General features: G+C 37.1%; 2 protein-coding genes across 10 annotated transcripts in view; one reads left to right on the plus strand and one right to left on the minus strand.

The window, feature by feature from the left end:
- The window catches only part of SLC39A10 (solute carrier family 39 member 10), a 52,707-nt gene extending 48,504 nt beyond the window's left edge, over positions 1-4,203 (plus strand). For 6 of the 9 annotated variants that reach the window (XM_075756210.1, XM_075756218.1, XM_075756216.1 and 3 more), the window contains one exon: positions 994-4,203. In XM_075756210.1, coding sequence (XP_075612325.1) covers positions 994-1,152 — 159 coding nt within the window. In that variant the 3' untranslated portion in view covers positions 1,153-4,203. The remainder of the gene's footprint in view (positions 1-993) is intronic. The other 3 variants (XM_075756211.1, XM_075756215.1, XM_075756217.1) reach the window with 1 other exon arrangement.
- A 95-nt stretch (positions 4,204-4,298) lies between these two features.
- DNAH7 (dynein axonemal heavy chain 7) overlaps positions 4,299-15,294 on the minus strand; it is a 112,625-nt gene continuing 101,629 nt past the window's right edge. The window contains exons 54-64 of the mRNA XM_075755785.1: positions 15,090-15,266; positions 13,911-14,072; positions 13,251-13,451; positions 12,932-13,093; positions 11,359-11,544; positions 10,517-10,654; positions 9,536-9,766; positions 8,360-8,512; positions 6,341-6,518; positions 4,979-5,082; positions 4,299-4,604 (exon numbers count right to left, since the gene is read on the minus strand). Of these exons, the coding sequence (XP_075611900.1) occupies positions 4,398-4,604; positions 4,979-5,082; positions 6,341-6,518; positions 8,360-8,512; positions 9,536-9,766; positions 10,517-10,654; positions 11,359-11,544; positions 12,932-13,093; positions 13,251-13,451; positions 13,911-14,072; positions 15,090-15,266 (1,899 nt within the window). The 3' untranslated portion in view covers positions 4,299-4,397. The remainder of the gene's footprint in view (positions 4,605-4,978; positions 5,083-6,340; positions 6,519-8,359; positions 8,513-9,535; positions 9,767-10,516; positions 10,655-11,358; positions 11,545-12,931; positions 13,094-13,250; positions 13,452-13,910; positions 14,073-15,089; positions 15,267-15,294) is intronic.

The raw sequence follows: 15,294 nt of genomic DNA on the forward strand, positions 1-15,294 counted from the left end.
TGAAATAGAGTAATACAAGACCAGATGGGTAATATCTTTGGGGTTTTAGCAGATTCGATGCTCTGATAATTTGTCATTGTCTGTTGTGCAGTATTCAGGTACTCAGAATAACCAAAACTATTCCAGCCTATCTAATGAAGAGCAATAAATAGAGACTTGTGCTGCCTACTACCTGAAGTTTCCATTTTGCTCTGCATTAGATTTTTTCTGTACTAAGTGTGTCTTGAAGGAATTCCTTTGTTTACCTCATGCCTTCTTGAATTAATATATTTGTAAAACATTTTATTTCTCTTCTGTATAGGTGGCTAAGACACTTACTTTGAGATTTATTTTTATATTTTCCAAAAGTCCACTATTATTTGTTGCATCTGTCAGTACTATTTGACTTTTCTTCTTAGGTGAGGAATATAAGGAATATCCAGAGCTTTCAGAACTTTTTTATAGCTTCACATAGAATTTCTCCTGAATTATTGGTAGCTATTATTTCGATATTTAAAAGGGAAATGTATGTGAATACATCTAAGCGTATAACGTGAGAAATGAATGGCTAAGTTAATCGGCAAAGTCATTATAAAGGCTATATTTATAGAAATGTAATTACTGTAGCAATAGTCAAAGCTTTATATTATGTTTATTTGAGAATGACTTAATTTTATTTGAGTGAAAGAACCCGAAAGAGCAGAACGCGAAGAACGGGGCTGGTCCTTATCTTGAGGAACTTAAAGTTCACGTAGATGTGTGGATCCAGTAAAATCTGGGGAGGAAAAAAAAAAAAGTCCAAAGGAAAGGCATTTTTAGTTTGTTTTGTAAATACATGATGTGATCATGTTTTTATCAAATGTAGTGGTCAGGTAGAGTTTTAGCTATGTCTTAATGTGTTGTTTTTATAACTGAAGCCTAGAGTATTTATTCTTCACAATATCATCTCATAAACTTGTTCATGTATAAATAGAATAGAGGTGAAATAACTTTCTAAATTGTTTTTCCTTTTAGCTTCCAGAAATGCTTCATGGAGATGGAGATAACGAAGAGCATGGTTATTGTCCCGTGGGGCAGTTTATTCTCCAGAATCTAGGCCTGCTTCTCGGATTTGCCATCATGCTGGTCATTGCCCTCTATGAAGATAAAATTGTGCTTGACATCCAGTTTTGACCTAATTCTGGTAATCACTGTGGTTACACTAATATTACTGTATGGCTTTGAGTCTGCACTGTTTCACTGTATGCACATTGCTCAGAGGAAAAGCAGTGGCTTGCACTACTTACACAAGTACAGTCTATTCATTTCTATGTAGATTAATGTCTGCTTTTTTTTTTCTAATTCAAATCAAGAGATGAGGTTACTCAATGCATCTTCTAAACTCAAGTGATCAACAATTATGAAACAAATGCCAGGTTCAGTGTTCTGTATAGGAAGCACTGCTTGCTAAAGAAAGTAGTAGTACAGTGAATGAGCTACTCACTTGGGAAAATACCATTTCATTAGTACATTTGAACAGAACCCAGAAAATGTTACAGCTGAAATTCATACCTCTGCAAGGAACCTGAGTAAGCTTTTAGTGCCACATAAGTCTTAAGTAGCACATATATATGTATCTCTCTATATACGTGTAGATATATAGACAGATATATAGAGAGAGAGATATATGTGCGTGTGTGTATACATACATTCTGTGCTAATTATTCTGCTTAGTGGTGACTTGAAGTATTAAATTTTACAACAGAACATGACTGGAAACCACTGTGCTGGTTTAAATTTTAAGAAAGAAACCCAAAACATAAACACCATTAAAATTCTTAGAGTATGCACTAAGCTGGACTCCATCATTGTAAACTTCCTGTGTAAGAAGGCAGGCTGTTGCAATATACGCGGTAAAGTGCTACATTCTGGCAAGGATCAGGTTGACGATGTTTTGCCTGACTAAGATTTATTTGATGTTTGTTCCTTGATATTAGTAGAAAAATGCAAAATGCAGTAGAATTAGTGTTAGCTTGGGGAAATCCTTGATGTTGGGTTTATTGAGCTATTTCTGGTTCTTTTTTACAGATGTTAAACATGTATTGTGTGCCACTTGCAGCATAAACTACTGAAGAATTGTGGCTGTGAATTTGTGCAAACTCTTTTAACAGAGAATCCATATGGGAATTTCTCCATTTTTTTTAACAATTGTTTTGGACTGTTTTCTCCTCTTCACATTCAAACAATCCAAAGTGCAAGATGCTAGATACTGAACCTGGGCACAAAGGTTAAAGTATGCTCTGTGTATGTAATACTGGTAGATTATTTACAATACTGTAATATCAGATCAAAATCTGTTTCTACAGTGCCTGGATATCAGACATTGTAGCACCAGCCATTTCTGGCAACAGAGAGTCTGGAAGAAGATTTCTACTTCCAGCATAAAGGAGTTAATTTCTATGATATTTTTTTACAATTTTGGTATTTAAATTAGATTATTAAAAAGCAGATGTGATAGATCTGTGGTGTGTCTAATTTGGAAGGCTAGACTGAAAATTTGGGCCTTAATTTGCTGGGATCAGCTGTCCTAGATCAGATTGTGCAGATATGCTTATATTGCCAGACATGAGTTAGTTCTTCTTGTACCCATCTCCTTAAAAAAATTGTGAGTTTGTGAGGAGTGCAAGTTGATTCTGTAGTACCAGTCCTAAGCATGGTAGTAGTCTTTTTTAAAACATACATTTCGTCTTCTTTTACGTGTATGCCAGGTAAAAGCTGTATTTTGACTGTGTGCCGTAAGTTTTGTTTCGGTCTGCTTGGTGCCAGTGTAGCTGCTAAAACCACTGATCCTAACGCCTTTAATGAGAGCCAGTTGGTATCTTCATTCCATTTCAAGTTAATGTGTTTCCTGTGACCCTTTACTTTTTGAAGCTTCGTTGGTCAATTCAGTTTTTACTGAGAGCAGCTCATGTATTTTAAAGATATCGGTTGGTTCTTGACAGTATTTCTTCCTAATGCAGTATCAATAAACAGTATTAAGGGTCCATTTCAGAGAAGGGCACAGTTTCTTCAGTGAAGAAGCCAAAAGCCCAGAGTTTGGGCATGCAGCCATTCGATGCTCTGAACTCAGGTTTTCTTTTTTCTCCTTTAAACATGTTTACTGTTGGACCCTAATTAGCAAACACACTGTTAGCTTCAGGTTACTGAATTTCTGCAGTGTAAAGATCCTGGGTGATGGTTTTTCATAGTGCCCATGTTAAGTCATTGAGTATCATTTTCAGAAAGATTTAACTCACTGGATACCTTCTGAGGAGCTAAGTTTAAACAACCTATGTTTTCTGATGTATTAAACTGACCTTTAATTATCCTTTTCTGTTAATTCTGTTGAGTATAAGGGGGTCGTTATGTGGTTAAACTGATATTTTGTCAAATCATTTTTTAAAGTTTATTTCTTTTAATGCTTTTCAAATGAAGATTTCTATATTTCGGGTAGTATATTTACTTTTGTATTAGTTGGAATATGGTTATAGCTTAATACACTGCCTTTATAGGAAAATAGTTAACTTCCTTCCAAGACCATCTTCAGACAAGGGAAAAACATGGTCCTTGAAGGTAGGTACTGTATTTTTCATTAAATATGGGTTGTTTCCTTTTATTTTCTAGTATTTATTACAAGTTATGAAGAACAGTGTAACAGCTGTGACTTCTTCTGTATGTTTTCACAAGTATTGAATTCCAGATGATTCTAATGTACACGTTTGAGTCATGTTACAGACAATCGGAATTCCACTACATTTCTACTTGGCTTCAACATTCCATTCTGCTTGAATCCAGAGTCTCATTTAACTTGTATTTGTTGGAGGGCATAAATGTTACTTGTATATTACAATGCTGTCACTGTGTGACATCCCATATGAATTTTGATGTAGATCACATTGCACTCAATCCGCTGTGATTATGCTTAGAAAATATTGTAGTTGCTAGATGCAGTGTGGTTTTTTTAAAAAAAATTTTTTTCCCCTCCCATTAACAATTGAGTCTATGGTTTAAAATGTGATTATGATCTTGTAAGATAACTTGCTGAGCTATCAGTCTTTTTGTTATAACTAAATCATTTTTTAAAATTTTATAAAGCTGGAAATGATCAAATGCTGTTTTGTTCATTGTCAACAGTGTTGTGTTCATTTTATGTATGTTCCTTATTTATAAGGAGCCTTCAGAAAATAAAATTATTCAAGGAGCAGATATTTTTGTGGGCTTTTATAAGGTTTTATTGTGCACCTTTGTATTTTAGTGTTTTGTTTCAAATCTCATGACAGGACAAACGCAACACGGTAAATGCTCGTTTTGTTTTCTTTTTTTACATGGTGTTTCGGGACTGACAGGTGTCCCTTTAAGCAATCTGAAAAATGCACCTACCTCCATAAATTGTGATAGGTTTATGAGTTAAGCTGACATAGTAAAGCCACACCCCGTCTGATCCAGTGTTCTTGCGGTTTGTCTGAAGGGAGAGTCATCGCGATGACAAAGTTGGTGGAATGCCCTGTAGTTGACAGGATCCCTCTTCTCTCGCTGGTCTTGTACACTGGGGCCAGGTAACTTGGTCGCTGTGGAATGTCTGCTCTCTTACACGGCTTTAGCCAGATCTGCAGTAAAGAATAAAATCATCCTTCTCATGTCAGTTAAAAAAAGAAGTAGGGAAACAGTCTTTGCTCAGCCAAAGCATTTTGACATTGTTTTTTTGTTTTGTTTGCTTTGTAACAAAAAACCTGTTTCTTGTGTCCTTTTTCTTAGCAGATTGCTTCCAAACTTCCTGTCACTCTCATTATTAGCAGAGGATTCTCAGCTCCTCTCAGAAAGCTTAATTTCTATTTCAACACAAAACATTTAAATTAAATTACTTTCTTTTTTTAAAGAATTACCCTGTTACTTTCTTCAAGACTAGAACTTAAGAGTATTACTTCTACAGTATTTGTTGGTATATTATACTATAAAATATCACCGAATGAAAAATACTGACCACAGGTACTGTATCGTAGAGGATTTTTGGATGAGATTCTCCCAGCTTTTTAGTGTGCCTGTTCCAGCGTGCTCCATCCAAGAACAATCCCTGAACGTAGACCCCTGAATCAGTGGGAAAAGATACCATATTACGCAAAAACTGAAAATGTCTTCTAGCTGAGGGCAGCAGCTAGTGCAACACGCTTTGCTAACTGTCAGTTAATTGAGCGTGTGGGACTTTTTGTCAATTTTGTGTGTTCCAAGTGATGAACAAAGAATTTTGAGTATAACACAATCTTATACTATATTACAATTTGTTACGATTACAGTTCTATAAAGTTGTATAAAGTTACAATGTCCAGCCTTTTCTGAATATTGAGTGACAAAGCTTAAAAATTATTCCACAGTACAGGAAACTATTTTTACAGTTGTCATTATTATAGTTTTCTGTGTGTACTACATATTGTCGGCTTTAATGTTTCCAAACTTGGAGATTTGATCATATAAGCAGTCTTTCACTAGTTAGTCTTTACATTGTTTCATTGCTTATGTTTTAAATTGCCACTCGCTTATACCTTTCTAACATGGTTCATTAAAGGAGGAAAGGAAAAAAAAAAAAGTCTGTAAATGTTTTAAAAACATAAATATCTTTATTTTGACATATCTGCCCCAACAGAAAATGACTTGAAAATGATTGTGTGTGGCTCTCCTGGGCAACCTGCCAAGCCTTTTTTTTTTTAAACACAACTTCCACTGAAAGTGACCCTCAGAAAAATATTAAAAGGAGTAGTAAGGACAGTTCAGTTTTATCTTTTTTCTGAGGAAGGGCAATTTAACAAATGTATCTGCAACTGTAATCTATGGTAAGCAATATATAATAAAGTGGTTTGATTACAAAAAACAGGGCTTTCCCACCGTTAGAGCAGTCCCCTGTTGCATACTATGGTCATATCCATAAGATATTTTTCCAGGGATAGTTAACATAGCATACCCAACTTCTGTACTAAATGTTTGCTTTTCCTTGGCTTAGGAAAATAGGCATCTTCAGACATATATGCTAATGGGGTGAAATAAAGGAAAAAGTAAAGGCAAGCTAGATACCACTTGGAAGTTTTATCTGTCGTGGGCAGTTTGGGTAAGGAGTGTCCTCTGTTGGTGGTGTATCTGCATGCCAATCCAGGAGGTGGACTAATCTCAGCAGCACATAAGGACTTAAATAGTATTTTGCCTCCTCAGCTCCTGTGCATCTCGTGAGGAGCAATGCAGTTATGTATGTTTTCTAGCTGAATTCATTACTCAGTTGCATAAATCTTGAGTCTGCAAACTGACTTCTGAATACGTCAGCAAAGGCAGGAAATTGTGTCATCATGCATTTACTCACCATCCTCAGGAGCAATTTCATATTCCTTATCTTCCAGCACTTCATAGTCAAATTCCAGTAGGTCTATTGGAATGGTGTATTTTCTAGCATAGTTCTGCTGGGCACCTGTTAAGAATGCTTGAGTGAAGAAGAATCCTGAGATCCAGAAGACTGGTGGAGTTCCATTTTCATACCACAGCTGCAACATCAAAAGAGAGGAGGAAAAAAGAAAAAAACTGCCTTGTATTATTTTTTTTTTTGTTAGTATTTAGGAAAGCAAATATCTGCTAGAATAACAGCAAAAGTATTTTCTCCCTTTGTGAATCCAGGATTATCTTTTTTGTTTCTGAAAGCAGTGGAATTTTGCATGGCTGCCATGTCTCTTTTAAACAACTTGTTTAAAATGTCATTAACTTCTGTTTTAAAAAAACAGCCAAACAAAGAAAACCAACCTCAAACAAAAAAACACGCAAAAATTCCAACACTGTTGCCTGGAAATACTTAGCTTATGTAAATGACTCAGTCTGAATTAAGTCTGTTAAACATGCATCGTTTGTCAAATGAGTGTTCAATTCTGCTTTTCTCCCTCATTATTGAAGGCTGTTCAGCATTCAACTTTGTTCCTCTGTGCAAGTGACACATTTTTTGCAGGCTTTTTTTTTTCTTTGGAAAGGGTCATACTTCCCTTCCAGGGCCAAAGTCACCTGTTGTAAGTGTATACAGCAAGTTGAAGATGAGGAGGGATGATTTCCTCATGAGGAGGATATGTGGCCTAATTAAACTTCTGTTAATTTGGGGGGGTGGGGAAGGCACTTTTTTTGTTTGGATGTTCTTGTTTGGTTGTTTTTGTTGGGGTTTTTTTAGTAGCTTATACTGTGGAGGCCTCTGTATAAAAACTATTTTTAAAAATGCCGAAATTCATTAGATTTGGTTGTAATATATGTGAGGTCTGTTGCAATGGTGAATACTTACTGCATGCAAGAAGACCTTTTTCTGATTGTGACAAACATCAGTTTTGAATAATGTCTGAAAAAAATTTGCTACAATTATCTGCTACAGAGAATTACAGTGGAGACAACTAAACTGGTTGTCTCTACTAGGAAGTAGTTTTCCTTGCAAGAAATAAAAAAAATATCCTCATAGCTACCGTCAGTTTTCTGTTTTTAGAAGTTTAATTTCTGTCCTGCATTCTGTTCAAGAAATGGCACTTTTGTTCTTTACACATATTGCTGCCAGGCTTGCTACAGATGAAAGTGGAAGTTACTGAGAGGTGTTGACTGGGTGATGCATCTCCAAAACCATAAAATAGAGGTTCTGTGGAAATGCAGGTTTTGTGAATATCCTAGTCCTGAAACTGGATGCTTATTTTGATTTTTTTTTAAATTTATTTATGATTTTTCTTCCTAGATCTTTTGTCTATCTTGGGACCTGTTCTTACAACAGGTATGGAGTAGGCAACCTGCTATGAGTTTGGGTTTCTTCGGTTGATTGAGATTACTAAGCCACAGACTGATGCTGAGACTAGGTATTACTCAGTTAAAGCAGTTTTGGGAATCTGCAACTTACAGGTGAAGGAACCCCACTGCTGCTCCCCGACTCACCCAGCTTTCTTCTCCAGCACTCTACTGAAAGCTTGGTATTTGACTTTAACATAAGATTTTGTGTTAAAATGTTTTACTAATTTAAGTTTGCTCACTGGACATAAACTCACCAGTATTTTCCTAAGTTCTATTAACTTCATTACCACCACCAGATTTATATGCAGTTTAAGAGGCTCTTAGTAAGTTCATTTCACAATTTTGTCATATTCTGCACTTCATAAGGAGAGCTGCAGTACATCAGTAATAGTGTAAGTAAGTGGCAAAATGTAGTGCTTCATTAGATGCTGTGATGAGCACAAATGAACTGAACTTCACCTCTCAGTTGTTCAGTGGAAGTAATTTGTATGTGTGTGTGTTCACCTGTGGAGATGTCAAGTGACACCAATAGACAAAAATAATAAGCGGCATTGAACAAATCTGTGAAATGGGGTGTGCTCACCTGTAAGAACTTGAGTCTATTAAGGAAGTCAGTCACATAGCTGCCCAGAGGCTTGAGGCTTGGATAAGACTTACTCATCCATAGTCCTGGAATTTTGCCTTTCAGAATGCTGTTTACCACTTCTTCCAGTTCAGCAGACATCACTACTAGGCCCTAAAAGAAATTTTGGAAAGGAAGGTGTCAAAATACTTTGCCTAACAGTCTTGCTTTAACAATTAAAAATCAACACGGTGCTCTGTCAAACAGATGTTACAAACTTCTAAGTCAGACAGGAGCAACACTGCAAACAGGAATAGTGGACATAATGGGTTTCTTAAAAGGTTACTGGGGTCTCCTGTCTAACCTGGTAGGTAGTCACCAGATGGGTAAGGGAAAAGGTCCATAGCCTGTTTTGGAGAAAACTGCCCATACTGGAAAATTCTCCCTTGCCATCCTGTGTCAGAAACATGGCCTTCCCAGACCACTTCTGAGTTTTACTAACTGTAAATGCTCTTTTTTTATTATTATATAAAGTTTCCTCAAAACTCTGCAACATTGCTGCACGTGCCTTATTCTAAAGTGGCAGACTTTTCAGCTTGTAGTTTGGCTTTAACGGGAACAGGAGTGGTGTTTGTGGGGTTTTTGGTTTTTTTAAATGCCTTGTGAGCCTTAAGTTATAATAGGATAACTTAAAATTACACAAACTGACGTTTTCCTGCTTTTTTTTCTGTATTTTGCACAGCTGTAGCTTTAAATTCCTACTGAGAACAAATATTGACTTTAGCATGCGATATCTTAACTGGAATCCTCACTGGCAGTAATTTGCTATTTGAGGTGTTGAGATCTGCTTTCACCTGTAAGAAACTGTGTGAGGTGCTTCAGTGTTTTCTGCCAGTGAGGCAGAAAAATAGATGGGAACCTAGTTACTGCTTGTCTTATTCGCTAGCAAATCTGTAGTTAACAACTTTCTGGTTTGGTTTCTCTACAGTAGGCACAATAGTACTTCAATATTCCATGGTACTCCTATCAGTTTTAAGACAGATCAATAAATCAGTTTGGAATCCAGATTCTTTCAGGTGTTTGACTGACTGACCTGAATTAGACTTCAGGGTCAGTTCTCTAAGGTACTTGCATTAATAGCTCACAGACTGAAGGTAGGTTCTAGGTATATGCCTTTACAGGTTATCTTTCGCTCACCTTTATTGCTTTTTGGATGTTAACACAGGAGTCCCGTATTGTCTGCAATAGCTTGTTAAAGCGTCCCATCTCTTGGACAAGCACAGTATTCATGCTTTGAGTGTAAGTGGTTGGATATCTTCTCATTGCTGCTTCAATGTCAAAATCTGGAGGAAGTTTGCTCAGGATGTCACCTGTGACTTCACGAACAACTTCATCAGTGGATTTTGCACCACCACCAGATGCCCGAGACTAGAGAGAGCCAAAAATTTGGATTTATTTTGAGAAAAAGAGGACTTGAGAAAGTGAGTAGTTAAAATGCAGGAAAATAGAGCTCTTATAAAGGGTGTTGTTTAAAAGATCATTACAGTTCCAACACTCTTCCCCTGTGACTGAAATTATTTGTTTCAGAATTTCCAATATTATTGCAATAAGTTATTACCTTAGAACTAACAAAATATGGTTTCCTACAGACTTGTGTCCTCTTTTTTTTTGCCGAAATCCTGCTTCCACTGTAAACCAGTCTTTCTCCCCCCAGCTCTGATGTACCCATCAGCATGGCTGGCTGGCCCAGTGCTGTCAGATGGCACAGAGTGGTGCCAAGTTCCATCTTTCTGTTCCTCCATGTCACTCTTGCTCCCTACATTCAGCTCTTCATTTTCCTCACAAAGCTCACAGGAACTATAGCATCCCTAGATTGTACCTGCCTTACAAACTGGGCTGAACTGGTCAAGAAGATGAAAATTATTAAAAGTCGGGGGAAGTAGAAGATACGCAAACTGGCTGTACAATCACAGAAGCTATGTTTCCTTAGGAAGACAGTTGGGAAAAATACAAAACCAGAAAAGCCTTAAAAGATTCTTAAGCGGAACGGTAATTTCACCAGAATGGAGATACATCACATTAAGGTATAGTAAAAACTGAAAAAAAATCTGAACATACTTGTGGAGGTAGAGTAGAAAGTTACTGTAAGATGGCGTGTGACACTTAGTCTTTACATACCTGTGTAAGAAGAATGTTATCAAATAGCAGTTGTGTTTCTGACTGATCCTTGGTAATATCAGCATTTGCGTTCATTCCAAATATCTCTGGGGAAGGATTCAGTGGAAGTGTCTTCGTATATTCAATATAGCTTTGGTACTGGAAAAAGGGAAAAAATTAGACTTAAAAGGAGATGCAGAAACAGCCAAACAGCCTGTGACACGCTGCAAGCTGTGTCTCAACCACTACAAACTTTCCTAGAGTAATGAATACAGTGTGTAAACTAAGATATAAAAGGAAATACAGGGGCTAACTGTGCCTCACAAATTCCTTTGGTCCATCCTTTTGCCCTGAAATCAGGATTGGCTTTGCTTAAATAATTTCTGTCAAAATTTCTGATAGCTGTTGGAAATTCTCTTAGAAAATAAGATACCTAGTGCAAGGGGCTGCAGCTCCTTTCTGGGCCCACTGTTTGCCAAATGTCTGTGAAGGCATTTTGCTGATGTGTAAGATATCTCTCCTGTATGATGAATTAAGCTGATTACTCTTTCCTTTCTATCACCAGCAGATATGATCAACTAATACCTATTTTATAATGCTTTTAAATTCAGCAGGGTGGGTTTCTCCCTTATTGTCACACAGCACATGGAGCAAAGTCAATTTAGTGCGTAGTAGCTGGGGTGGGTTTTTTTACATCATTTCTGTTTCCTAGAAATCACTGAAACAAGTTCTAATAGAATGTGAGATTAAGCCACAAAGTGAGCAGTGACAGCACTAAGCACTGAGGCACATACCAATGTGAGTAAAGATCTGTTTTTTTAAAAAATAATCTGTTGGTCATTCCGTTGTTACGGGATACTTACGTCTCCTTCAGGAGGAGCAAAATAAAGGCCACTTGGATCAAATTTATAATCTACATTTGTAATGATGTCCGAGGAGAAGAACATGTTTAGAACACTACGGAGCGTACGCCGATCCCACTCATCAGTGACTCTGCCGCCATAATTGCATTCTCCAGTCATGTAGCGAAGAGCATCGTATGGCACCTCCTGAAAAAAAAGCAAGACGGTAATCTGAACTGCAGCCTACCACTTCTCTGGACAGCCATACTGGTATAATTGTAATTCATTGGGAAGTCATCCAGAACTCTTACTGTAAAGTTTAAATGCTGTTATTTATTTCTGCTAGTTCATGCTTGTACCATTGATATCCTGCTCTTCAACTATTTTAATAATCATCCGTCAAGTCACCCAGCAGTGCTTCTTTTGAAGAACAATAGCATCAAAAATTTCCTTATTAATGCAGCTGGAACTGCTGGGGTACAGGTTTAAGAAAAACTTTTTCAAAATTTTTTCTACTTGTTTGGCTATACTTTTAAAATAAATGTATGCTGTTACAGAGCCATAGCTGTACTTGTAATTTTTTTTTTTTTCTTTTTTAGAAAATAAACATGTTTAAAGTCTGGAAGTTGGGAGAAGCTGGACTCCTCTTAGGCACGTAAAAGGAACAAATTACAAGTGATAAGAGATAAATTATTTACAGGAAGGCAGGGCAAAAGTGGGTGATACACTGAGAACCAGGATAAAACAAACCAGTACCAAGAAGCCTGTTTACTGTGTACAAGTTATTATCTTTCATGGAAAAAAATGGTTCCCTCCCTGCTAGGCACTACATTTGTACGTAAGCTTTGGTCATGTAAGGGGAGGACATTCCCCTCAGACCCCTCCCCTTCACTCTGCCACAGGAAAAGAAACACACACCTTCACAAAGTTGTTCCTCATGCTGAATCACAAATTGCCTATTAACCACACTGATAACCAAAACCACTCCAAGCTGGCAGTGGTTTGGAAATAACACCGCCTTCCTGTCCCCAGGCACAACTTTAACAAATTCTGGCTATAGGGAGTTGCTTCGGAAGCTGGAACATAAAAGACATGTCATGTATTGCTAGTAAAGTCCAGAGAGGATTCTATGAAACACTGCCTGGCTCTGCAAAATTTACACAAATAGATCAGGATTGTTGATCTGCCACAGTCCAGGGTCTAGTATTATCCCTATGAGTAACTCACAGTTAGCAATTAAGTGGTTTAGTATGATATTTTACAGCTTGCAGTAACACCTCCAAGAGGTGAATCCACAGCTCCTGCCTAGACAGAGGGTAAGATTCTAACAAGTAAGGCAACTATATGGAATAAATCCTGCTCTGTTTTGCATGGCAAAACTTCAGAATTGTAATTTGAAAGCTTCCAACATTAGTTACACTAACCACTTAAAATGAACGTGGTTAGCACTATTTCAACTGGACCTTGGTTTCTAATTCACTGCCCCCACTAAACTACTGCTGTGGCAGCACTCAGCCTGCATTGGTACATCGTGCACTAACAGTTCTAGAAAGTGCAAGCAAGGACTGGTGACCACTGTGAGAGGTTGCCATACCTCGTACTGGTCGAGGAAGATGTGCAGCTGCTGCACGCTGATGCGCAGGTCAGTCTCATTGAACTCGTATGGAATGTTCCAACCCAACGGCCCAAAATTCCGCCTTTCTTGCACCAGCGCGTGGAAGAAGCAGAGGCCGTACAGCAATGTCTTAAACTCAGCCTTAAAACCAAATGCAACACAATTAATAATTCATGGCTGCTTTGTTGTTGGGTTGGTTTTGTGGTTTGTTGTTTTTTTTTTTTTCTCAAGAGCATACATACAGAGTCATCAGGGTTGCTTTAACTGATTTACAAAGTTACAATATGCCATTACTAACCGGTTTTCTGCAGCTGTCAAAAAAGCCAGGATCAGATATTGGATCCATCAGGTACGACCGAATTATATTGGCCCGTAAACCTTTTGGTGCTTCGTTAGTCATCTTCACTCCATTCTGAAGTACAGACACCGGGAAAGTGGCAGATGGGTAACTGGTGAGCCAAATTCGGAAATCTGGATGTGTTGTATCAGGGTTTAGCTCCTACAATAAACACATGTAAAACCAGGCAATTGGAAGACACAATGGATTAATACACACCTCAAGTATTGCTATTATTAAAGCAATTTTTTTTTTAATTGGCAAAATATACCAGTCCAAAGTTTAATTTCTTAAAGATTATAGAAAAAAATTACAGTTATGAATAACAATTTCCCTTCTACTATTTTTATTCAAGACTTCACTATTTTGAACTAAAATTTTTCCTCTCCATGCATGTTTGTGGAATATATGAATGAAAGTGCAGGTTCTGTACCATGAGAACAATGGGATGCATACATTGCCCATTTACTGCATTTACTGTCATACGGCTGTTCTGGGAAGGGCTATAGTAACAATATGTATACATCAAAAATGTGTTAAGGTTATTGGGGGGGGAAGAAACGTACATTAGCACCTCTCTGGAGGTCCCATTATTTATGAGATGATAATACTTATTTTTACCTCACAGACTCTTTCCAGTATTGGCATCCATGAACTTGCTAGATGGCAATTTTGCAGAACTATCCATGTTCCTTCCTTTACTGCCTTCTCTATCATTTTCATGGCTATTGGGCCTTGGCCTTGACCAAGCGACAGAGACTTAAGCTTTGTACCACCGTATCCCTGCATATAGAAAACATATTATAAGAAAGAATAATATTGCATAAATACACTGAACCTTCTGGTATAAGAGTTCACATCTATATGTATTCTTGAAATATTAAATATACAGTATATTTTAAAATACAGTTTACATCTTTTTTTTTCATGTCATTCCAGTTGACTAAAACCTCTGATCTATCTTCCAGTGAAAAGCTCCAACTACACATACATTTCATCTGGAATAGTAAAATTCTAACAGTTTCAAAATACTCCTGAAAACAGTATGCTCTTTAAGGATTTAGACAACTACTAGAAAATGCAGGCTACATTTACAGTTTGGTGGTTGGAGACTTGAAGTATGGCTGTCATTCTCAGCAGCACAGAATTCTGACAGAATAAGCGTCACGAAATGCAAGAAATACATCTTAGCAGAAAACAGCAACTCTCTAGCATTATAACTACTCTTCTACATAAGAACGATGTAGGCTGTTGGGAATTTTTTGTTTTAAATGCTATAATAGTAACAAAGCCAACAAAAATCCGTATTCGAATTCTGCTGTGTAAATGACACCCAAGATCCTAAGATCCTATATTATTACAGTGGTTTTTAATTAAGTAATATACATAATGCTTGTTAGAAAAAAACCACCATTTTCAGATAAGATTCCTTACAACGAACATTTAAACCATTATGGTTTTCTTCCATTTTCCATTTGAGATGACACAGACTAGTTAAACAGACCATGATGTCACAATATTATAAAATATACCAGAAATATTTAACATACAATTTCTTACAAACAATAGACAAATTATTCATTCCTAAGAAAAAAATATCCACTTGCATTAATTAGTGCTATCATGAGATCAATTTTAACATGCTTTTTGGCAGATAAAAACAGGGGTTTGAGCTTACTTTGGCATTTCAACTTTTACTTAAATAAAGTTCCATGCTTCATACAAACATACGCGTGCATGCACGTGCACACACACACGCAAGCCTCAACTATATTTAAAAAGTGTGGAGATAAGGAATACCTGATCATCAGCAAACTTAACAAGGGCTGCCATGGGGTCGGCACCAGGAGAAAGAATAAATATCAGTGGTACACAAGAGTGACTATCAGAAAATGCTTTTGACAAATCAAATGGAGGTGGTTCAATAAATGGACGTCCCAGGTTATGAATGATAAATTCCTGCACCATTGGTATTATCTAAAAAAAAAAAAAGGGGGGGGGGGGG

This window comes from Balearica regulorum, chromosome 6 (assembly GCF_011004875.1).
Source record: "Balearica regulorum gibbericeps isolate bBalReg1 chromosome 6, bBalReg1.pri, whole genome shotgun sequence".
In the NCBI taxonomy this organism is placed as follows: domain Eukaryota; kingdom Metazoa; phylum Chordata; class Aves; order Gruiformes; family Gruidae; genus Balearica; species Balearica regulorum.